General features: G+C 37.3%; 1 protein-coding gene across 1 annotated transcript; it reads left to right on the top strand.

Moving 5' to 3' along the window:
- Nucleotides 1-8,361: 8,361 nt before the first annotated feature.
- LOC107021182 lies at nt 8,362-8,883 on the top strand. The gene is made up of 2 exons (XM_015221795.1): nt 8,362-8,462; nt 8,568-8,883. Exons 1-2 carry the CDS (start codon nt 8,362-8,364, stop codon nt 8,881-8,883), a joined length of 417 nt encoding a protein of 138 aa, XP_015077281.1.
- The last annotated feature ends 18,287 nt before the right edge of the window (nt 8,884-27,170 follow it).

The following is a 27,170-nucleotide window of genomic DNA, read 5'->3' as shown; positions in this document are numbered from 1 at the left end:
GTTTTTATAGATGTATTTACATTTTTTTAGCCCCTGCGTGGGCCTGCCTTTGTTGCGCTTTCAAATGGCCCCTGCGTGGGTTTGTCTTTAATATTTCATCCCCTATTTCCCCTTTGTGAACATTATTATTCACTAGTAAAATTTATTTTGGGGGGAATTGTTTATTTGGTTTAAATTCACACGTACATCATTCAAATACGCTAGGCCTACCCTTGGCATAAAAGGGTCCCTCAGTATGTGTTAGGACACGATATATGTGTGTTTAACTGCTTATGTGTTATGTTGCTATGAATGAGGATACCGCAAACCCACTACTATCCAGAAATTCCAAAGAATATACAGAAGTCAGTATTACAAAATATCCGACACAAATTTCCAAGTCTTAAGTTTCTCACTCAAAAGAGACATCCCTTATACCAAAAATGCTGAAACATCCATTCTACTGTCTCAGGAAAGGTAAAATCACTGTTATGGACAATGGTAAGAGCATCCATATGGAACTCACTGGAGGAGAACTATAAAGGAAGATAGAACAGATCACTCGAGAAATTCAAGAAGCCAAGGAGGAAGGGCTCAGAGTTGACATGGCCACTGCAATCTACAAAGCTGCAACCGTGACGCTGGATGAGGATCTGTCATCACAGATGAAGAGAAAGAATGATGTTGAAATGGAGAAAGAGGACTTGCGAGAGAAGTTGAACATTCTTCGGTCAAAAGTGCAAGAAAGAAAAGCGAGAGAGGCAAGGATAGAATCGGAGACCGCCGCTCTGTTAGCTAAAAGCATGTCACTTGATGAAGAGCTGACAACGGAATTTACCTTCATGAGAGAGAATGGCCGCACTGAGAAAGAAGAACAAAGCCTTCCATAGCAACACGATTGATAAACTTCGGAAAATGGGCGAAAATACCCCGTCTATGAGAAAGGAGCTAATAGTGGTCCCAATAACGCTCACCCTGAAGCGACTGAGGAAAACGACGACGAGGAAATAGTCTACAAGCCTCCATTCCTAGGTTGTCTAAAAGGAGAATACTAATGCATCAACAAGAAGGGAAATGACTAACGTGTCTTCACCATTTAATCTTTTAAAAGCTCTATTGTTGCCTTTAAATTCCCTTGTAATCGTAATGAACGAATGAATGAAAATGTTTTGTCTTGTACTCGAACTACGTTCGGCCTGAATTCTTCTTGTGAGATACGTAGGCAGCCTTCCCAGGCCCGAACCCTATCTTTAAAATTTTTTTCATTCTCCCCTTCATGTTACGAGAAAATACGAAGACCAGATCAACAAACGTCAAAGAACAGTTGCAAGAAGACCGTAGCTCAACGTGATTTAGCCTTTCTGAGGCAGCGTCAAAACTAAAACAAGCAAACTCAGGCTTGTTAAAAAATGTGTTTCCGTCCTCAATCGTGGGTTGAAGATATCCTTAAACAAAGCAACTTGTGTGTTTATCTGCTCTCTGTGTGATATTATGCATTTTGTACTCGGAATTTGCACTGACAAATCTGCCTTTGAGTTGTTTTCCTTCTTAGGTACATTGAAACTGATCTGTGTCGATCGAAAGCTGGCAGATCATCCTTATTTCACCAGATCAAAAGGTCCCGCAGATTCCTTCCCTAGACAAAGCTCAGACAAAGAAAAGACTGTTATGGGGGATAATAACGAAGAAGTGAGTCTTACTGATGTTGTGGTGGCTCAACCCACCATAGCGGACCAGAATGAGTTGATTCTACAGCTGATGCAACAGATTGCAGAGATGAGAGTAGAAACGCAAAGGAGACAGGATCTGCCTCCACCAGGATTTGCTGCTAACGCTGCTGATGGGAGGCCTCCAATCTACTTCCCTTCCTCAAATATGGATCCAACTCAGAACCAACCATCTACACCCGCTCAGAATCTTTCAGTTATAGATCTGACTACCCAAAATCCCCAATATGCTTCCGTATACTACCAAACTCCACCTCCTCCTCAAAACAACCATCCCCAAATGCCACCCCATCCTCAAAATACCCACCATCAAACTGCTCCTCCACCGCAAAATCAAAACCAAAATACTTTTAATCCCCAAACACCCTACCACCACTTAAATCAGAATACCAATCCTCAGACGTACCCACAGAATTATCAAAGCGCTCAAACCGCTCAGAGTCCCTCTATAGCTCCACCCTTACCAAAAAGAACCAATTTCCAAATTCCTGTCCCTGCCGAGCACGATGTGAATGGTTCTGAGCTGGACCATTACGAGGAACAGGAAAAGGAGTGGAGGGTAATGGAAGAGGTAAAGGTTGACATAAAGGAAGAGATCAAGAAGGCCATGAAGGATCTCCAATGCATCCCTGATATCGCCGGGCTTAGTTATGAAGAATTATGTATTCATCCAAATTTGGACCTTCCTGAAGGGTTCAAGATCCCAAAGTTTGACACCTTCGGAAGAAATGGGCAATCATATGGCCCATTTGAGAGCCTACTGCGACCAGCTCGTTGAAGTTGGAAGGGATGAAGCTTTATTGATGCGGCTCTTCAGTCAAAGCCTGTGCGGAGAAGCTCTTGAGTGGTTCACATCGCATGAAACCAGACAATGGCCTAGCTGGAATACATTGGCCAAAGATTTTATCGATCAATTTGCTTACAACGTTGAAATTATGCCGGACCGATACTCTTTGGAGAAGATGAAGCAAAAAGAAACCTAGAGTTATAGGGAGTTCGCCTATAGGTGGAGAAAAGAAGCGGCAAGGGTGAGACCACCCATGTCTGAGAAAGAAATCATTGAAGTATTCGTGCGCGTGCAAGAGCCTGAATATTATGACAGAATTATGTTACTCGTTGGAGAAAAGTTTGCCGAGATAGTCAAGATTGGTGAGACTATCGAGGACGGTTTAAAATTAGGAATGGTAGCCCGTGTAACCACATCGCCTGGATCTTCAGGGTTGTTGAAAAAGAAAAGAGAGGAAATCGCTGCTGTTTCATACGGGGGAAGGAAAACCCCTAGAAGCTCATCATATTCCCAAGGTCGTTCCCGGCCATCCCAAAGTCTTACCAAGCTTGCTACACACAATCTAGTCATCCCAACAACCAAAATGCTACTCCCATTTATCCAAACATCCAAGCTCCACTATACCAAAGTCCACCCCCGAATTACCAAAATCCATCTCCCATTTACCCAAATCACCCTACACCTTACCAAATTCCATCTCCTTACCAGGGTGTTTCTCCTAACTGCGCTAACATGTAGTCAAGCTACCGAGCACCCCCTTCTGTTTATCAAGTCCAAGCTCCACTATACAAAAATTTCCCTCCGAATCACCAAGCTCCATCGCCGAACTACCAAACTAATCCATATCCCAGAAGCTAAGCTCCCCATCCAAATACAAGAAGTTATCAATAGGTGCCTCCTCCTCAACAAGGCAGTTATGACCCTCCCCGACCCAGATTCGAGAAGAAACCTTCAAGGAACTTCACTGCGCTTGCTGAAAGCCGAACAAAGTTGTACGAGCGATTGGCTGCGGCCGGATACATCCACCTTGTGGGGCCCAAACCCGTGGATGTCAATTCAAAATTCTACAGACCCGATCAGAGATGTGCTTATTATTCCAACAGTGTTGCGCATGATACTGAAGATGGTATCAACCTCAAGCACAAAATTCAAGATTTGATTGATCAAGAGGTAGTCTCTCTCCAACCGGCGGCACCTAATGTCAACACCAACCTGTTGATGAATCATGGAGACAGTAATGTCAATATGATCGAGACAGACGAAGAATGGTGTGGAACGAAAGTGATTACTCCCATCGTTCACGATGATTTGGAAAATGCTATTGCTTCTTTAAGCATCAAAGAGAATGAGAGTTCGTTATTTTGACACCTGCAAAGGTTGTTGCTTTGGTGCCATCAAAAACTCTCGTCAAGCCTAAGTTCGTCATTGAAACTATTGCTGCTCAAGGCATGACCAGGTCTGAAAGATGTTACACTCCTGACGATCTTGCTGTCAGAGGTTAGAAGAAGGATCAGGCTAAAAGGCCAATAAGCGAAGGAGAAGCGGAGGAATCCTGGAGAAGAATGCAGCCAAAAGATTATTCTATCGTCAAGCATTTGGAGAATACTCCATCTCAGATCTCCGTATGGGCCCTGCTGATGAGCTCTCAATCCCATAGGCAGACTTTAATGAAGGCTCTCGATGATACGTACGTACCCGCGGGCATAAGCGGCGATAACATGGCCGCCATGATTCACCAGGTTATTCGAGGGCACCGAATTAACTTTTGTGACGATGAGCTGCCTTTTGAAGGGAGGTCACACAACAAGGCGTTGCACATCATTGTGGTATGCCTCAAAAAGGTTGTCAACCGCGTCATAGTAGATGATGAATCTGGTCTGAATATCTGCCCGTTGTCGACGTTAAGGCAGCTAAGGTTTGACCTTGGGAAACTGGAGCAAAACCAAGTCAACATGAGAGCCTTTGATAGGGTTCAGAAAGGTACGTTGGGAGCGGTGAATTTGATCATTTAAATGGGCCCAGCGGAATTCAGCGCATAATTTCAAGTATTGGATATCGATACCAGTTATAACCTTCTTCTAGGAAGGCCTTTCATCCATATTGCTGGAGCTGACCCTTCTACTCTACATTAGATGATGAAGCTCGTGTGGGAGAACAAAGAGTTGGTTATTCATGGCGAAGGGAGTCACTCTGGCAGACAGGTGCCGATCATTGATGAGATGTTGTGAGGTACAAATTTCTACACGGTGGAGCTGGTGAATGCCACCGGTGAGGACTTGGCCTCACAAACTCCCATGCCTGCCGTGTACAAGATGATAGCCACTATGATGCTGCAGAATGGTTTTGAACCGGGCTTCGGATTAGGAAGAGATTCCCATGGAATTATTGAGCCTGTTTCGATCCTCATTGGGGGATCCAGATATGGTTTGGGGTACATCCCCTCGGATGATGACATTAATATGAAGAAGAAAAATGATCAAGCATTGGCTAAGCCGATCCCACATCTGTATTAATCCTTTCCAATCAGGGAGTATGCCGAGTATGAAGACCTTGGGGAAGGAATATGTGACCTTTTCAAGGAGATCGATGTTGTTGTTGAGGAAGAGGTCGAGCTAGCTGGTATCCGCGACGCTGAGCCGGGAGAGTACTGCAAAACTGGACCTTTATGCCCATCCTGATCACCCGAACTCCTCGGTAGAAAGGCACCATTTCATGCACATTAAAATTGATGGTAGTCCGAAAGAGGCCCAAGACCCATCATTTTACATTTTCTTAACTGTTCGAGTTTTCGAATTTTCATCGTGATGTTCAAAGAAGGCAACATGGCCCTGTGCCATAGCCAAAGTTTGCATTATTTTCCAATTTTGAATGAAGCCTCTTCTATTTTCAAACTCTATTTATTTATTCATTTTTTATACTTTACTTTCCTAACTTTGTCAGTTTATGATTTCTGTAACATAATTTTTAGACCCGCCAATGTCATGTCATGTCACGAGCTGAATGAACAAAATGGGGTTGGTCATGACGAGGTCGACGATTACGACGAAGAAAGTGAGGTACGAGAGTATGTCGCCAAAGAATTTCGACAATTCAAAAATCAGCATAAACCAAATCTAGAGGAAATGGAAACAGTAAATTTGAATGATCCAGAATGTCTTAAAGAAGTTAAGATCAGCATCCACCTAAATGAAGCTCAGAGAGAAGGCCTGATTCATTTGCTTACTGAATATATCGATGTGTTTGTTTGGGAAGTCGGTGATATGCAAGGGCTGAGTACCGATGTCGTATCTCATAAGCTGCCTATTAACATGGGGTTCGATCCGGTGAAGTAAAAAACTCGGAAATTCAAGCCTGAACTGAGTTTAGAGATTAAGGTAGAGATCACCATGTAGATAGAGTCCCGATTGGTGGAAGTGACACAATATCCAACTTGGCTGGCCAATGTTGTTCTGGTCGCCAAAAAAGACGTGAAAATCAGGATTTGTGTCGACTACAGAGACCTCAACAAAGCTAGCCCCAAGGATAATTTTCCGTTGCCAAATATTCACATTTTTATTGACAACTGTGCTAAGCATGAAATGCAGTCATTCGTGGATTGTTACGCAGGCTATCACAAAATTCTGATGGATGAGGAAGATGCAGAAAGACAGCATTCATTACATCTTGGGTGTATATCACTACATGGTGATGCCGTTTGGCCTCAAGAATGTTGGTGCTACCTACATGAGAGCTATGACGACCATATTTCACGACATGATTCACAAGGAGATTGAAGTGTATGTAGCTGACATCATAATCAAATCTCGCGAGAGTTCGGATCATTTGACACATCTAAGGAAATTCTTTGATCGTTGTGTCGGTACAACTTGAAGTTAAATTCGGCCAAATGCGCTTTTGGAGTTCCAGCCGGAAAATTGTGGGGATTTATAGTCAGCAGAAGGGGTATTGAGCTCGACCCCTCTAAGATTAAAGCAATTCAAGAGTTACCTCCACCGAAGACGAGAAAAGAGGTGATGAGTCTCTTAGTGAGGTTAAACTACATTAGTCGATTCATAGCTCAATCAACCGTGGTGTGTGAGCCTATTTTCGAGCTGTTGAGAAAGACGCCCCGACAAAGTGGACTGAAGAGTGTCAGACTACTTTTGATGCTATCAAGAACTATCTGTCCAATCCACCGATATTGGTTCCTCCGCAAGAAGGGAGTCCTTTATTGCTGTATTTGTCTGTCTCAGATAGTGCATTCGGATGCGTACTTGGTCAACATGACGAGATAGGAAAGAAGGAAAGGGCCATTTATTATATAACCAATAAGTTTACTCCATACGAGTCTCATCGCACTTTTTTGGAGAGAACATGTTGTGCTTTGACGTGGCTTGCTCAGAAGTTGAGACATTATTTGTCTTCTTATACTACCTACCTTATTTCCAAAATGGATCCGCTGAAGTATATCTTCCACAAGGCGATGCTGACCGAAAAGTTAGATAAGTGGCAACTGTTGTTGAGTGAATTTGACATTGTGTATGTGACTCAGAAAGCGATGAAAGCACAGGCTTTGGCTGATCATCTTGCAGAAAATCCTGTTGATGAAGAGTATGAACCACTTAAGACTTATTTTCATGATGAAGAAGTGTCATTTGTGGGTTAGGATATTTCTTAAGCATATCCAGGTTGGAGATTATTCTTTGATTGAGCGGCAAATCATCAAGGTATTGGAGCAGTCTTAGTGTCAAAATCTGGTCAGCACTATCCCATGGTGGCTAAGCTCCGATTTAATTGCACGAACAACATGGCCGAATACGAAACGTGTATTCTTGGTTTGAAAATGTCCATCGACATGAATGTCTACGATTTGTTGGTTATTAGAGATTCAGATCTTTTGATTCATCAAGTTCAAGGAAAATGGGCTGTGAAGAACCCAAAGATTATACCTTACGTATAGTATGTGCAGAAGCTGTGCAAGAGGTTTTGCAAGATCGAGTTCAGACATACTCCCAGAATATAGAACAAATTGGCCTATGCTCTTGCCACCATCGCTTCGATGATTAAACATCTGGATACAGATTATATTGATCCTCTGGATATGGAGTTGAAAGAATATCCAGTCATTGTGTCCATGTCAAAGTAGAGCCAGACGATTTGCCTGGGTATTTTGATATAAAGAAGTATTTGGAGTCTGGAACTTATCCTGAAGATTCTACGGCCAACCAAAAGAAGTCAATTCGCCGTATGGACCTAGGTTTCTTTTTAAGTGGAGAAGTCCTTTATAGGAGGACTCCAGATTTAGGTCTTCTAAGATGCGTTGATGCCGTTGAAGTTGCGAGGCTTATTGAACAGATACATGCTGGAGTTTGTGGCACGCATATAAATGGGCTCACTTTGGCAAGAAAGATCCTTCGAGCCGATTACTTCTGGATGACTATGGAGAATGATTGTTGCAAGTTTGTGCAAAAATGCCACAAATGTCAAGTGCACGGTGATTTGATACGAGTTACGCCTCAGGAACTTAATGCTATGAGTTCACCTTTGCCATTTGTAGCTTGGGGTATGGATGTCATTGGTCCGATAGAGCAATCCGCCTCAAACGGACACAAATTCATTTTGGTTGCTATTGATTATTTAACCAAATGGGTGGAAGCAACTTCTTACAAGTCAGTAACCAAGAAAGTTGTGGCTGATTTTGTTCGCAACAATTTGATATGCAGGTTCGGAGTACCAGAGTCGATCATTACTGATAATGATGCAAATCTTAACAGTCACTTGATGAGAGATATATGTGAGCAATTCAAGATTACTCACCGAAACTCAACTGCTTATCGCCCTCAAATGAACTGAGCTGTGGAGGCCGCCAATAAGAACATCAAGACGATTATGAGGAAAACGGTTGACAAACACCGAGGATGGCATGATATGTGGCCATATGCTTTATTGGGTTATCGAACGACTGTCAGAACATCGACTGGAGCTACTCTGTACTTGTTAGTATATGGAACAGAAACAGTCATACTTGCTGAGGTCGAAATACCGTCTTTGAGAATCATCCAATAAGCTGAGTTAAGTAATGCTGAATGGGTCAGCAAATGGATTGATCAACTAACTTTGATTGATGAGAATAGAATGGTTGCTGTCTTTCATGGTCAGTTGTATAGACAGAGAATGATTCGTGCCTTTCACAAGAGAGTAAGAGCTAGAATTTTTGAAGCTGGTCAGTTTGTTCTTAAGCGTATTTTTTCTCATCAAGACGAGTACAAAGGAAAGTTTGCACTGAACCGGCAAGGTCCTTACATGGTTCGTAAAGTATTATCTGGAGGTGCCTTTGTCCTGTCGGAGATGGATGACACCGTATGGCCGAAACCGATCAACTCAGATGCCGTCAAGAGATACTACGTGTGAAGCTGCGGTTTACATTTCCGTTATTTACGTGTAATCATTCTGTTTGCTTGTATTTGTTTTGCTTAAATTCTTATCCCTTTGTAATGAACTACATCTGACCTGAATTCGCAAGAATGAGATATGTAGGCGGCCCCATTTATCCCTTTTAATATTTCTTTATATTTGAACTACGTTCGACCTAAATTCTCAAGAATGAGATACGTTGGCGGCCTATGTCGGCCTCGGTCGGTTTCTTTGAAATTTTTTCTTATTTTGCCAACCTTGAGAGGGGACTACGTTTGACCAGATTCCTGCCTCAACGGGATACGTAGGCGCCACAAGGGTTCGGTCATATCTCCTGTAAGATTTCTATTCCTCTTTACAATAGAAACTAGGACAGAATTTTTGAGAGGAACTCAAAATTATCGAGGAGAAGATTCTTCCTTAGCAAGTCAAGACTGAAGATGTTTTGAGATTTGCAACTGGGATAGAATTTTGAGAATATCTCAAAAATTCCACAATCTACTCAGTTACAGTGGAAAGATAAGCAAGACAGTTAACTAGGACAGAAATTTTGAGGATGGCTTCAAAATTTCAGCATGGGTTTATCTACAAATCCGGAGTGACTCTGAAAACTCCCCAGTGAATAATCAGATAAACCTCCAAGCATCAGACTTAAAGAAGTTTGTTAAGCCTGATATGACATGACAGTTGGCAGTGATCTTTTTCAAACACTATTTCTCGAAAATTTATTTCTCTTAAATTTTCCCTTTAACGTTTCATTTTTTATTATATAAAATATTTTGTCTTATCTATCAAGAGCCGGGAAATCGGGAAATCAACCGGAGATAGCTGGACAAGGAGCAGAAACAATTTTTTCTGTGGACACAGGTTTATAGCTTTGCTTTGAAATCAACAAATTCTTCCGATAGATGAATATGGAGAAGTCAAAGGAGGAGAAAATTGTCCCAAAATCAATAGTTTTCCGAGAAGCAAGAATAATTTTATATCGCTTATGTCAGAGACTTGGGAATATGAATTGTTTATTTCAATCTATTTCTAACAACATCAAAATTTATAAAGAACGTATAGCTAGATTCGAGGTGAATCAAGCAAAAATCTCAAGGAAGGGTTTACGGTTTTCGTAAAGGACGTCATTTGCATCATAACATCAAATATGATATTATGCATTACCCGGAGGGGTCAGTTATTTTATTATCGATCAAGACAATATATTATTTGGAAGTCGTTTTACCATTATCATCATTGGAGACGATATGATTATCCAGAAAGCACCCAGAAGATCACTATGTTGCTCGATTGAAGCACTATCTTTATTTAGTATCAAGGATGACATCAAGAGTTAATATGCATGCATCGCGAGTCAATATTCATGGATCGCGGAAGACCATGCATCGCGAGTCAATATTCATGGATCGCGGAAGATCATGCATCGCGAGTCAATATTCATGCATCGCGAGTCAATATTCATGGATCGCGGAAGATCATGCATCGCGAGTCAATATTCATGCATCGCGTAAGATCATGCATCGCGAGTCAATATTCATGCATCGCAGAAGATCATGCATCGCGAGTCAATATCCATCCATCGCGGAAGATCATGCATTGCGAGTCAATACTCATGCATTGCGGAAGACCATGCATCGCGAGTCAATATTCATGCATCGCGAGTTAATATTCATGCATCACGATAAGATTTTATACCTTGTAGAAATTTATACATCGCGAGAAGATTTCATACCTCATAGAAATTATGCATCGCGAGAAGATTTCATACCTCGCAGAAATTATGCAGCGCGAGAAGATATTCATGCCTCGCAGAAATTTATGCATCGCCGGAAGATATTCATACCTCACAAGAAATCATGCATCACGGGAAGCTATTCATGTCCCGCAAGAAATCATGCACTGCCAGAGGAGGAATCATGCATCTCAAGGGAAATATTTACCCATCAACATCAACTGCATCTTTATTTGGCAAGAGTGAATGCCAAGAGAATCATCGAAAGCAACAAAGAAAATATCAACATTGCATCAGCTTTATTTATTTTGACATCCAGTGAAGAGTGCATTGAAGATTATACTGCAAACACAAGACACTGTCTCCCATTTACTTACTTTACGTCAAACCAATTGAGTTGACGTCAAATGTCGAAGAGAACGATAAGTGTCGACACGGTAAAAGACACTGTCTCCCATTTAAATTGTATTTTTATGCTGACAAGTTTTATCTCAGTCTTTGTCAAGAGCATCCAAAAGGATATATTCTCCAAGACATACCACAGGTGCGGAAGACGCAAAAAAGGATGCAGCACAACATGGAACCTTTTCTTAGCAGCGAATTGGGACACAGTCCAAAGAGGAATGTCATACTCTTAGGAAGCGAGTAGAGGAGCGACTTCCACAACAATCAAACCACACCCCTATCATAAGGCATGTGGGATTTTCTTTAGGTTTTTCAGTTTCGATTTTGCATCCATAAATTTAGGTATCGCCAGAGGCAAATTTCCAAATCTGAGTGACAATGCACCAAGAGCGTTGGAAATTATGTCTGTGTAAATTCTTAATTATGGGTGTGAAGCGCGCCACATTCATGACTTAGAGGTTACAAGCCTCTTTTTCATACTCGACTTAATTTGTTACTCTTCCAGAACCAAATGTTATCTAGCATAATAGATTTCCTTTTCAACCGATCGAGTCGAACTACAACCAGCCTGGTTTTTGAAGTTTAGGGATATGTAGGAGGGTTCAACGTTGAAAACTTGGCTGTATTCCAACATTTGATCTTAAATCTTGCTCCCAAGCATTTTAATTCCATCATAATTTGGTGTCGAGATGGCTTTTGAATTCTTTCAAAATCGTGCGTTAAATCGAGCATACCGAACTACAAGTAGCCTGAATTCTCATATACCCTGAGATATGTAGGAGACCTATTTCTAGGGTTCGGCCATAATTCCTAAAGTCCGTACCAAATTTTTGTGGGAAAGATGAATTTATGGTCAATCAAAATTGGATTGGTCAATTTCATTTTCCTCGAATTTCTTGCATCAATCCAAGTAAAACGAGGGACAGTTGTTGACACCCAATTTTGGCCCTCCCCGATACAAATTAAACGAGCTTCTTAATTCTAAAACAATTTTAAAAACACTGTTTTTAAAAAATTCAAAATAAAAAAATAATATATATATATAGTGCAATGTCTAAGTAGAGTCCCATACCCCTACCTAGACTAAGCTAGACCCCTTTAAGTTATCCAAGTTAGAGGTCAAGTCCTTTAATTTGTTTTATCTTTTAAGAACATCTTTCCCTAACCGACATAGACCACATGAGCTAGTGTGGAATCTGGTGTCATAAAACCCTACACCAAAAAAAGGCGGACTACTTTCCAATGTAGTACCAGAACATAAAACATTGCAACTACGTGGATCCACTAGCTAGTATTCCTATGGGGGAAACATAGTTCAAGAACTAGGAGATTTAGTTGGGATCCTCTTTATGCACCATGCATTATGATCTCCAATCTCAAGAGTGATGTAGTTCTCCTATCTTTCCTATGTGGAAAGGGACACTCCTCTATCTAGTTCACTCGGTTCTAAGCTAGAGTCCCTTTTTTGAAATGTCTTTAAGCCTTTAATTATCAATCATAACTTAATTAGGCCATAGGGTCTACCCTTTGAATAATCATCATCATCAATAGCTCAATAAGAATTGTATGAGTTTAAGTCCTTTCATCACAATTCATATAAGTGAGGTTAACACTTTAGCATATCATAACATTTTAAGGCACATTGATAGTTATCACCATCCTTATAGCACATACACCTTAACCAACCTCACAACATAGTCAAGACATTTCAATTCAACATCATGCCATCCTATAATATTAATATAAGGTATACCCCAATGTAACATCATAACTTAACAACAATTAATCACAATTGGAAGTAAAGATAAAGATTCTAAGACTTACCAAGTCTTTCTCATAATCTATTATCAAGGTCTTACCATCTACCCATAACTCAACCCAACTTGGGGAGTAACATCATAACAAAAGACTAATTAATAGAATAACATGGCCAATTGTATCTCTATAACACAATTCATCTTTAGATCACAACTTGAGACAAGATACATAGGCTAAATTCACATTATAATCCATAACCTAAATTACATCTCAAGAACTAGCATGATAGGACTATATTTCATCTTAATTCAACCATAACATGACCATAGGATAGTAATCAAATCAACAACCAACTCAATTGAATGATCAATATACAATTATAAGTCAAGATCACTACCTAGGGTTAGGGATAGAGGATCATGTTCTTCAATCTGACAAACCATCAACAATTATCATAAACAAGTTGAATTACATGTAAATATACTCAATATAACCTTAAGAATTCACTAACAACTCAATCCATAAATTCAATTTTGATATGAATCAAACCCATAAGAAAAATCAACTTTTTGAAATCCATTTCTGAAGGAACCCTTTGAGGAAATGATCTCAAAGGTGAACATAACTCATACCTTAATGTTTCTCAACAATTTGATGAAGAATCCACCTTTTTCCATCCCCCAAACCCTAGTTCTTGCTAGCCTTCAATGTTGAGTTCCTGTAGACAGAGAAATAAGAGACAAGAAAGAGAGTTTATTTTGAGAGTTGACTTTAGGTTAATAAGGGTTAAGGGTATTTACAGAGGGGATTGATTAAGTTAATTAGTTTCCCTTTAATCCCTATCTAACCCCTAAACCATTTAATTATTTTAAATGAAATCATTAAAATCCATCAATGAAGTTTGACCCTCACCGATGAGACCCCGTCGACGGTCCGTCGGTAGTTCGACGGACAACCCCCCTCCGTCCTGCACTTTCGTCATCTCTATCATAGACTTTGCAAGCGAGGCTTCCTCCAATTTTTCTAAGTATGGGATGACGGTGGCCTCGACGCCCTGTCGAGCCCATGACGCCCCGTTGTCCCTTTCCGTCGAGTGTAACAGTAGCTAGGTTAACAAGGGACTTTACAAATTTATAAGTGAGGGACGACGGTGGCCTTCGACGCGTCGTCAGGCCACTTACGGACCGACTCCTGCCCTGTCGATGCACACTGCCAATCAGTGCTGCATCAAATTTCTTCTCGAGGGCTCTTGGTTGGTCCTTGGGGAGTCGCACCCAGACATTTCAATCATGAAACCACTCCCAACACCCATTATCTACCTTTCCACTCATTTCTGTACATTTCCAACTTCTAAAAATTAGTAAAAAGGATAAGGCACACTAACACCTCTTTGAACCAACTTCCTGGACGTCTTTGGACATTTGGTTCTTAAACCTTCTAAATAACCTATATTCTTTAAAAATGGACTTAGAAATAGTGTTTATACTTTATAACACCTATGTTAGGCCTTTCCATGAGTCTTGGATTTCAAGGTGTTACAAGAACAAACTTTCTGAACTAGGCTCGATCTGATTCTTCTTTGACAAGATACGTAGGCAATCTTATTTTAGGTTCGGTCCAACCAAGAAAAAGTCTAGAAAGTCTTCATCACAAAAACTGGGGCAATAACAACAACAACAACAACAACAACAATAATAATAATAACAATTATAATAACAATAATAATCATAATAAAATAATAATAATAATAATAATAATAATAATAATAATAATAATAATAATAATAATAATAATAATAATAATAATAATAATAATAATACATACATACATACATACATACGTACATACGTACTCTTACTAAGCCCATGTGTCTAGCGGTTCTAACTGTGAATGACCATTTTATGCCCCTTTTTCTCCTTCTATAACGGTCTTTTGCGGTCACACAACTTGCTACAGTTTCCCGGATAATGCTTGCCGCAGGGGCTAACCCTATCTTCGCGCATACTTCCTTGGTTGTCTGGGAGTTGAATTGACGAACCCACAAAGGCAAAGCCAATAAGGGTAGTATCATGTCGACTGTACCTCCATCTCAGAACCAAGATAAATAATTATAACATAAATCCCTTTATATTTTGATGAAGTCTGGAATTTTCATGGCAAATATGTAGTAGAAACTAGCTAGTCAACATGGATATGAATTATTCATCATGGATCGGAGAGATATAAGTACTAAAGGTACTAGACTTGAAGAGGTAGATATACCTCAAAATCTTGATTTGTTAAGCAAATGGACTATTCCTAAAGTTTCTATTAAAACCATTTATGATTATGGTTGATTTGATAAACTCTCTTCTAAACAGATGATAAAGACGACTGAACAATCTCTTGCTTTACATTCTTCTGAACAAACTATCAGATTGTAAAACAAAATAGATATAGATCTATATAAAGGTCTGTATAATTATCTGCATATTGGTGTGGTTCAAATTTCCTTTAAACCTTTAACTCTTAAAGAAACATTCTCAGCTTCTCTTCGTGATACTCGAAATTTAAATTTTCAACAATCTTTGATGGGTTCGAATGAATCAACTGTGGAATATGGTCCAGTATATTTTAATACCCAACCAAATTTGCAATTATCTCTTACTGATGATAGTATTTTGGATGCTCTAACTTTAAATGTTAAAACGCATGGTTATAATTATGCACCTGGTTCTGAACTTATATGCTTATCTTATAGAATCTATTATAAGTTATTGACTACTCTGTATCCTAGATGTAAATTATATGATACATCTGATCAAACTATTTTGGTCGAGGCCAATTTTTACAAATCTAAGTTCACCACTAGGAGACCTATCAAGTGGGATGAAATAGATTTTCCACATACTTAGATTCTTAATTCTGTAATACCTCCTAGTCAGGTTACAGACAACTTGACTAATACTATTTTTCTCATGTTAGTCAAAATTTAGATGGTAGGATTTGTATACAGTTTGATGATAAGTCTACGTTTTATAACAGACATTCATTTTCTAACCATAGCTTATTACCAGCTGTCCATCATATCTCTCCTATTGAACCATTATATGATCCGGCTAGAAACCGTGCAGCTTCCTTACATACCATTGATACTAGACCTGTTGAAAGGGTTAAAATAAACCCTCAAACCAATATTGTCCAAGATAAAGACAATTTATCTAATAAAGATAGTCCTTCGGCTTCTGAAATGAGCTTTGATTTAAAAGATTTTTTGATGATTCCTCACAAAATTGATTTTAGTCCAGGATCCCTGGACAGAAAACATATTCAAAATGAATTTTTGCATGATATAATGAATCAGTTTAAAACTTGGTTCTTTGAGACTTATAGTCAAAACGATCTTCATAACATTTCACAAAAAAATTATGAAACCTGTGCTCTTCATAACCAGATTCTTTATTTTGTACCTTGGTTTATAGCCACTTATTTGCCTTTATATATCAATAGGTTAGAAAGATCTTATAAAGATGACAACAGTAATATTGTAAAGGCAATATATCCGCCTCAAACCCCTTTTATATTACCTAATAATACAGGAATTACTTTTTTCGCTTTTCAAAAATTTATTGATCAGAAGATTTCTCAAGTTAGTATTTCTGAAATTAATGATTTGATTTCTCAAAATAATTATTTGAGTTTATATGTTGAAGTTTTGGGAGAACATATTAGTACTCTTGATAATAAACTTGACGATTTAATTTCTTTGATAAAAGAAATGGCTACTTTTATTAGACCTTCAGCCATTGCTTCCACTAGTAGAGAAGGGCAAACTGTTTGTACTCATGTTCAAAGACCTCCTGAGATTGAGGATTTTAAATTCAATTTTTTAAATGATTTAGAGGAGCTTCTTGATAAAAAGTTTTCTGGTTTAAGTAATAAACCTATAGACTTGTCAAATGATTTTGCTTATAAATTAGAAGCTAACTTTGCTTCAAAATATTTTGATCTAAAAGATATAACTTGGTTCGAAGTCAATCGTCTTAAAGGCACGGTTAAATCGACCAAGTTTAAATATGCTGATAAACCTTGAATTGAGACGTATTATTACCCACGTCCTACCCCTCAAGACATTTTGATCGAAGAACGTGATTGGAATCAGACTAATACGTCTTATAGCAGTTCCGACATGTATGAATGGAATCTTGATGGATTAACAGATCGACAATTGACTATTCTGGTACATCGTATGTTAATGTACTCCACTATTTGTAAAAGTGTTAAAAACACTTATCAAAATATCTGCAAGATGATAATTGCGGGTTTTACAGGCCAACTTCGTAGATGGTGGGATAATTATTTAACCACTGAACAGAAAGCTTCTATTATTAATGTAATAGCAACTGATGAAGGTATTGATAACCTAGGCATGGCTCTAGTGAAAAATAGAGACGATGTTGTTTATACATTAGTTCTTACCATATTACAACATTTCAATGGTAGATTCACCAGTCAACATGAGACGATTCGTACCCTCTTAAATGGTCTTTGATGTAGGAGCTTATCTGAATTTAGGTGGTGTAAAGATACATTTATGAGTAGTTCCAGAAATAAGTTTGATCGTTGGAAAGCAAAGATTATAGATGGCTTTCCTCCCCTATTCGGTGAAAGGGTTAGAAAAATCCTAAGAGGATCTTTTGGTGAAACCTAATATGCTAATTATACCTACGATAAAATTGATAGGTGTTTGCACGCAGGAAGGATTAAACCTGTGCAATGAGTTGAAACTATTCAGACAACTTAAAATAGATAAGCTTAGAGAAAAAATCTCAATTGGGAGATTTTTGTACTCGATTTGGTATACCAGGACCTTCTTCTCAGAAAAAAGAAATCTCTAAAAACCTTATAGGAAAAGAGACCTAAATATAGGACTCAAGAATATTACGATGCAAAGAAGAATTATCGCGAAGCTAAGAAGGCGTATAGAAAGACAACCAAATTTACTAAAAATAGATCTAAGCGTGATATCACTGACATTAAATGTTATAAATGCGGTAAGTTTGGCCACATTGCTCCAAATTGTGAGCTTAAAAAGCTTAAATTTCTTGCGCTTGATAATGAATTGCATGAACAGATTTATAGTTTATTATACACTTCTGAATCTGAATGAGATGATACTTAATCCAGATCTCATAATGAGGATGACGTGATTGAGTCATCTGCTAATCGTGAAATTAATATTGCTTGTACTGCTTGTCAAGATTATATTTGCAACTGTGAAAATAGTGAATTTTACAAAATGCAGTCTCAATTTGAAGATTTAAATATGAAAACTCTCACATCTTATAATGTGATTGAACTTTTAAAAGAAGTTTCGGATGAAAAGGTTCGAGAAACAATTATTCAGTTAGCCTCTAGTTCTCAGCCTATCTCGAAATCATCTAAAAGCACTCATTCTAAATTAAAGAATAAGTTTGAATACTCTGATCCTTATTCTTTGGGAGAGACTAATAAATGTATCTATAAAAAACAAGCTACTTTTACAAAAGATTCCTTTTTTACCTGAGACACTTATTTTGATGATTTAAAAATTGAAGTGGAAAAATTAAAACAAGAGATTAAATCTCTTAAGCAAAATCAAATGATTTGTGATTATCGTATTACACAACTTGAAAAAATACTTCTCAGATTACTATTTCTTCATCTTCTAAAGGGAAAGAACATATTAGTGAAACTATTCTAAGTGATGAAATTGTTGATAAGTCAAATTCCTTTTTAGGAATGATGCAAGTTATAACTGCTTATAAATGGCTTGTTAATTGCACCATTTTGATTGATAATCATTTACCTATAACTGCTATTGCTATGATTAATAGTGGTGTTGATGTTAGTTGTATCCAGGAAGGATTAATTCCTTCAAAATATTTTGAAAAAACTACACATGTGGTTAAATCTACATCAGGTCATGCCTTGGATATAAAGTATAAATTATCTAATGCACGAATTTGTCAAAATAAAGTTTGCATTCCACATTTCTTTTTTCTAGTGAAAATTCAATTACATCCGCCGATTATTCTTGGCACTCCATTTATAAATGTTATTTATCCTTTTTCTCATCTTGATTCAAAAGGATTTACTGCTAAGTATAAAGATAAAGAGATATCTTATTCTTTTGTTACTGATCCTATAAGCCGTGATATTAATGCCTTGATTGATATGAAACAAAAGCATGTTAATTTTCTACAACTAGAAATGTTTAGCATGAATATATTTGATACTTTAAAATCCCTTAGTCATGCACTGCGTTCTACGTTAATAACGCTGCTGAAAAGGAAAGAGGTATTGCAAGGTTAGTTATTAATTATAAACCTCTGAATAAATTTTTAAAATGGATTAGGTATCCTATTCCTAATAAAAAAGATTTACTGGAAAGATTATATGATGCCAATATATTTTCAAAATTTGATTTAAAATCGGGATATTGGCAGATTCAAATTTTCAAAGAACATACCTATAGAACTGCTTTTAACGTTCCATTTGGCCAATATAAATGGAATGTAATGCCTTTTGGATTGAAAAACGCCCCTTCTGAATTCTAGAAAATTATGAATGATATTTTCAAAATCCATATTTAGACTTTATAATTGTCTACATATATGATATTTTAGTATTTTCAAAAACCTTAAAATTACATATCAAACATCTTGATATCTTTGAAAGTACTGTAATTCAGAATGGTTTATTAATATCTAAATCGAAAATGTCTATGTTTCAAACAAATGTTCATTTTCTCGGATATAATATTTGTCAGTGAAAAATCACTCCCATTCAGCGATCTATTAATTTTGCTTCAAAATTTCCTAATGTTATTACCGGTAGGAGTAAGCTCCAAAGATTTTTGGGAAGCTTAAATTATATATCTCCCTTTTATAAAGATTTATCTCGAGATTTAGCCCCCCTATATGATAGGCTAAAAAAGAATTATAAAGATCCTTGGACTGATAGTCACACTGATCTGGTTAAATGAATCAAGAAACGAGTAGAATATATACCATGCTTAACCCTTGCTAATTCTACTTGGCAAAAACTGATTGAGACGGATGCGTCCAATATTGGTTATGGAGGAATCTTGAAGCAAATTAATCCCCATGATATAATAGAATACCTGATAAGATTTCAATCAAGAAAACAGACTGAAGCCAGAAAAAATATGCTACTGTGGCTCATGAAATGCTAACAATTGTTAAATGTGTTTTAAAATTTCAAGATGATTTATATAATCAAAAGTTTTTAATAAAAACTGATGTTCAATCATTAAAATATATGTTTGATAAAGATTTTAAACACGATGCCTCTAAATTAATCTTTGCTAGATGGCAGGCTCAATTGACTCCTTTTGATTTTGAAATTCAATATAAAAAGGTTGTTGATAATTCCCTTCCTGATTTCTTATCACACGAATTCATAACTCAATGACTGATTATTCCCCTATATTAGACAATGATTTCTTAATCACTATTCTAAAGGTTATACCTTTATGCAAAGATCTGCAAAGAAAATAATTTCAAACATTATTCAACAAGATGATTTTGAATTTTTTATTTTTGATTATGAAGAAACATCCAGAGAAGATATTCCCGATTATCTTTCAGAATAAAATGAGATGTTTTTTTATGCAACATGGATCCTTCCTGGACCCGAGTTCGCGGTCGCGGACGGGGAAGATCTTCCCCTGGATGATCTTATTCACAAGGATCATCATATCAACATGGATCGTCATACGGATCCTCGTCCAACTCCCCAATTTTACAAATGGGAGGGAGAAGTTTAATGAACAGAAAGATATCTCCCGAAGGAGAATCATCCACAAATCAGTTGATTCATCTGAAAGATATTCCAGAAGATATCCCATTATATGCTCATCTACAAGCATACTTAAATGCTCAAAAGCAAAGTGATACGTTTGCTTCTGTAGCCAAAGAAGAGGACACTGATGATATCAAGTCCTATGAAAATTGTAAAAAAAGAAGCTAATATTCCTAGTAGAAAACTCTGAGATTCAGAGACAAAATGATCCATGGAAGATATTCCAACGATACCTATTAAATGGGTTATACTTTCTGGGTGAATCATATTAAACTCGTTTTTACTATGAGACTATTCACATTAGTACATGAAGTGCGGAATTTCAGCACATTTCCGATTATAACATGGCAGAGAATGTTTATTACTTCTAAAAATTAATTATTAAATTGATTATATCTGTTGAAAGTTGGGGGATATCCACAATGAAAGAAAGGCAGATAAGCCTTAATCAAGTCAGTATGAATTTCACATATTGGGATTATATCTAAGCCTTTGATAAGGTCCTATATTATAATAATGAGAGACATAAACATACTTGGTTTATAAAGGTATATGCAAAAATATTTGAAGAGCCTATTCCAAATTGGTTCCCAAACTTGTGGTCATACCACGGTCCTATGATTAAAATATTGCCTACCCCAATCCTAACATTATACAAAACTTGGGCAAAAGTGTCACCCCATTTAAATGAGTTATACCTAGCCGATCATATCAGCTATTTAGAAAAAATTGACCAGATATATTTATTCGTTGAATTTTCTATTCCCTGGATTTATAAATGGGTCCCTAAGTTAGGATTCACAGATGAACATATTCCTTGCTTATACAGAACTAATTATAATAATTTTTGGGACAAATTAACGAAGAAAGATTCCAAAACATAGGCGTTATACGGCCAAGAACTCTTGGATACCATTAAAACAAAGATCGAAGAATATGAAGCATCCCCATAAAAGAGGGTTTTCAATAATTCAGTTAAAAACATTGCTAGACGTATCTCCATTCAAGATGGAAATAAAGATGAAATGATTAATCAATATTTAGAGGAGTAAAGAAAAATTTGCTAAAAACCCTGAATCAAATTAATAAATCAGACACTTTAATGCGAAGTGAGTCAAGCAATGATAACCGGGATGATGATGCCCAATGCCCCGAGACCGAAAAATCGCTATCCGATAGCGAGATAGACAGGACGGAAGATTTCCTCAAGAAATTAAAAGGAAAAAGATCTATGTAGATAAACTATACAAAGGATCCAATTCACACACAGTAGATATACTGTGCATGGGACCCATATAAGGGACCCACATTACTGTAATAAAGATTCCTTTTGTTTTTTTAGACTATATATAGAACCTTCCATTGTAAAGAAGGAGAAAGGTTTTTAGAAAGAAGTTTCATTTTCTCTCTCTTGTAAAATTCTCTTGTAAAGTTTTCTTGAAGTAAATAAAAGCATCTTTTGTACACTTTTCCGATCAAGGAATTCAGGTATCTTTTTATTTTTCTCTATATACTTATATACTTCGTCTCTCACTTTGGCCGTGACTAAGTTCGACTAAAAGATTCATATCTATGTTGATTAGCTAGTTCTACTACATATTTGCCATGAAAATTCCAGACTTTATCAAAATATATAAGGATTTATGTTATAATTATTTAGCTTGGTTCTGAGATGGAGGTACAGTCGAAATGATACTACCCTTATTCTCTTTGCCTTTGTGGCTTCGTCTAGCAAACTGTGCGACCGCAAAAGCCCGTTATAGAAGGAGGAAAAGGGCGTAAAATGGTCTTGCACAGTTAGAACCGCTAGACACATAGGCTTAGTAAGAGTATGTTTTATGGAATTAGTATAGCAGGAATCTCCTAAACAATGAGAATTAGATTAGAAGGACCATCACAAAAAATTAGAATTGGAGTACCATGACCCTCTTAAACAAGAAGAATTAGGCCTCATTTGTTTCCATTAAGATTAAGAGGTATGAATCTGAATACACATCTGAATATTAAGATTTGCATTAAGATTCAGATGTTTTGATCTGAATACAGATATGAATATTAAAATGTGGTCTCTAAATCTGAACACTAATTAATTAATACTGTTTGTTTTCAATGTACATGTGAAATTCACATTAAATTAATAAAATATCATAAAAATTTCATATCAGCAAAATATATCACTTTTATATAAAAAAAGAGTTTTAATAATCATGATTTGGAAGTACAATTTTTTTCATTCAAAAACCTTGATAAACGCTAATACACCAACAATGTTCTTGACACAATCAATACAAGAAAATTATTAATATAAAAAAACTTGAAAGGATTTATGAAAACTTACCAGTTAAGAGGGAAAAATAGTGTTTGATTGAAAAAAGAGAAAAAAGAAAGTTTTCAGTTATAAGATAAAAAGGCACGCTTAAAGCAGAGAACCGATGATTTATTATTTGATAACTTATTAAATGAGTCTGAATGTTGTTAAGAGTCTCCTACAGATCTGATTCATTCAGACCTCTTCAGACCCATTAAGAGGCTATTTAAAAATAAAACAAATGAACATAATGGTCTGAATCTTAATGATTCAGATTCAGACCTAAAAACTAAACGTACTTAATAGGCTAAAATCTGAATGATTAAAATTCAGACCTCCATTAAGTGCGAACAAATGAGGCCTTAGTGTAGCAGGACTCTCCTAAACAATGAAAATTTGAGTAGCATGACCCTTTTAAACAATGAGAATTAGTGGAGCAGGAGCCTCCTAGGCAATTCGATTTAGATTAGCAGGACCCTCCTAAAGAATGAAAATTAGTGTAGCAGGACCCTCCTAAGCAATGAGAATTAGATTAGCAGGACCCTCATACACAATGGGAATTAGAATCGCAGGACCTTCCTAACCAACGAAAATTAGTATAGCAAGACCCTCATAAACAATTAGAATTAGTGTAGTAGGACCGTCCTATACAATAATAATTAGATTAGCAAAACCCTCCTAAACAATGTGAATTTAGAGTAGCAGGATCCTCTATAAAAGGTGATTAGTGTAGCAGGACCCTCCTAAACAATGAGAATTAGATTAGTAGGACCCTCCTACACAATTAGAATTGGAGTAGCTGGACTCTCCTAAACAATGAGAATTATTGTAGCAGGACCCTCCTAAATAACGGGAATTAGGGTAGCAGGACCCTCGTAAACAATCGGAATTAGAGTAGCAGGACCCTCCTAAACAATGAGAATTAGTATAGTAGGACCCTCCTAAACAATGAGAATTAGAGTAGCAAGATCCTCCTAAATAATGAGATTTAGATTAGCATGACCCTCCTAAACAAAGTGAATTAGTAATCTTAACAATGAGAACTAGAGTAGCAGGACCCTCCTAAACAATGAAAATTAGAGTAACAGTTGCGTACTTGACCCTACAGAGGTCTTGTACTAGCCTACTAGATATCATTCATCGCATAAGACATGAAAACTAGTGTGAAATTAAAACTTTTCACGACATTAATAATAATAATAAAATATATGTAATAAATACTAAAGAGTAGTCTCGTCGTGACAAACCAACTTCAGACACAATTTAAATATCTTAGGGACACGACCCTTTACATTGAATGAAAATACATAATAAGTCTTAATAGTAGAACTAAAGAAATAAAGACTATGCCCTCAGATATACGAGGAAATTCTTAAACTTGAGAGAGTCGATTCCCAAGCTTGCCTTCAAACTTTCAACTTGCCTCCAACCTATACTTATAGAGTATAGAAAAGTATGGGGTTATTACAAACATTGTACTAAGTATGACATAAGCAAAAACATTCGAAAATGGACGTTTTAGTAGAAATAAGCTTTCATGACAATTCAGTGAAACTTTCATGAACATAGAAGTGAAATAACACAAATCATTATTTAGCACATAGGAAAGGATTTTCAAGATTTTAACATAAAGTCACTTTACAGTGAACTCAAAGGAATTACAATGTACTCTCTAATTTCAAAACAACACACAGTGAATTCACCCTCTATAAGTTTACCTAACCAGGGTTATCCTAAGATTCACTAAGGCATGATATGAAGGAACTGCCCATACAATTCCTTCAATGCACACCCAAGTGACCCTCAAGACTACCTATTATAGGCTTACTTCGTTGAGGTAACAAGTCCACCACCATATCACTAGACATTAGAGGAATATGCTTCCATCTATAACTTCACATAAGTGCCCTTCCCCAAGTGGACTTGCAAGTTATACAAAGTGCAATGTGAGAATATCACCCCATACTACTATTCCCACTTTGTGCTCCTTGCGGATTCCATGAGGTTAGGTACACCATATTCATCATTCATAAAGTTCATTATACAAGACATAACTTTAATATGATTTATAAACATTTGAAATTAAGCCACCTAACTCCATTTCCGTTACATAACAACACATTCATACATTAAAGATTAGGACACACCAAGACTCCCCTTTCAAGTATCTACTTGTGCAATGGATAATAGCGTCCTATACCAACACTACCCTAAGTAGTACACTCTTTAGGAGACTTAAATTGTTACATTAATTTATGGGGAGTTAGCTTTAACCGACAAAGACCATGAGATCTAGACATGGAATCCCGACATTGACCCCTATCAGATGAGGGATCCCCACTTCCCAAGGGTAGGGTCATTCTCTTAGCCTTTACATGGATTCTCCAATAGTTACACCTATGCTGGCGCATAGTTAAGGGATAAGGAGATTGCTTCTAAGTAACTCATTCTCTACTAACGAGGAGTACTCATCTCAAGAGGTCTCAACTCACGAAGTGTATCCACCTCTTCTTCATATATTCGTGGTGCTAAACATAACTCCCCCACAGAGTCTTAAATATTTGTTACTATACGTTAAATAATAACTTATTGGAAACCACGTCTCAACTCATGAAGGGTAACCCATCCCTCAACCTATCTTATAAAAGCTCTTGGGAGGTAGTGAGGTTGCTACTCAATACTACATCTCAACTCACGAAGAGTGTTCACCCCAAAACTCCCCTTTCACATTCGTTAGCTTCATTCATTCATTCAAAGTGTGAGTGTGTGTGTATACATGTGAGCACACCTTTCACATAATCACCATTTTCATAATATTAACTTCTGAACATGCTTACATCTTTATTCATCACATTACACACATTAGCATACTTCACATAATCATATAATTCACTTAAACATGATCTCTAGCATACTTCACATAAACATGTACTTCACTTAGGCATAATCTCTACGAATCATACCTAATAAGATTTATGAAACACATCAACAAGAACATCATCATAATCATATTACTTCACATATCAAGCCTTCATGTCCTTACTCACAATACACATATAAATACATATTCACATACATCAAGTAAACACCGCTACCAAAGGTGGACCATACCACTCAATGACAATCCACAATAACAACTAGATAATATAACCATCTCACCATTCATCCAGGATTTCACCACATATTCATAATTTATCCAACAATTTATCATAAAATAATCCTTAGGGAAGTAGCTAAAACACAATATAACCATAAACAAAACATATTTCTAACATTCTCTAATCATGCTCATTAAACCCATTTCATAAGCTAAAAGTTGATAAAAAGCATAAACATGGTTTCCTTGAAGTTTTGACATTAAAATCATCATTTCACACTAAGAACAACTCATATTAATCCTGTAAACGTTTTCATACAAAGACCCATTTTCACCCCACTACACCATAATGCACCCCCCATTATACATCCATACACACATACTACCCCCTCCCCCCATACGTATGATATACCGTGGTTTCACGGTATAATTAATACTTTTTCCTTAAGTTTAGTGTGTCCGTAAAGCCTTTTTGTGCTAATTTTTATATAAGTTTCTCTTTGTTTTGCAGGAAATCTGTCCAAGGCTGAATGCGGAGATTTTGAGCGAAGAAATGCAGAAGAGACCACCTACGGAGCTTATGACGGTCCGTCGTGCTTGTGACGGTCCGTAGGTGGCAGCGTAGTGCAGCTGCTGAAGGAAGATGGGGAAGTCTGAACAAGTGTGGGATTACGAAGCTTGTGACGGTCCGTCATGGCCATGACGGTCCGTCCTGCAGGTTCGTCGTGAAGATCAGAGAAGTGATCCCAGTACCCAGATTCCAAGAGTTTAAGTCTTTTGAAAGGAGACCCTCGACGGACCGTTGTGCCTATGACGGTCCGTCACACTTGCCGTTGAGGGGAATGAAGAGAGCAGCAGAAGAAATTGCACCAAGTATGGGACGACGGAATCCACGACGGTCCGTCATGACCACGACGGTCCGTCGCGTGGTCCGTCGACCCAGCCGCGTTTTGGCAGATTTCCAGCAATTAGAATTCTTGTTTAATTAGGTTTTTGTATTTTTATAAATAGTTCGAAAAACCTCGTTTTTGAGGTTAGACACCTGATAGTTAGACTCTGAGATTGTTGAAACTCCGTATTCGTAAACATTGTATTGTGAGATTCTCGATAATCATTAGACTTTTCGTGAGATT

The sequence above is a fragment of the Solanum pennellii genome, chromosome 1 (genome assembly GCF_001406875.1).
Source record: "Solanum pennellii chromosome 1, SPENNV200".
In the NCBI taxonomy this organism is placed as follows: Eukaryota; Viridiplantae; Streptophyta; class Magnoliopsida; order Solanales; family Solanaceae; genus Solanum; species Solanum pennellii.
This window is presented reverse-complemented; position numbering and strand designations above follow the sequence as displayed.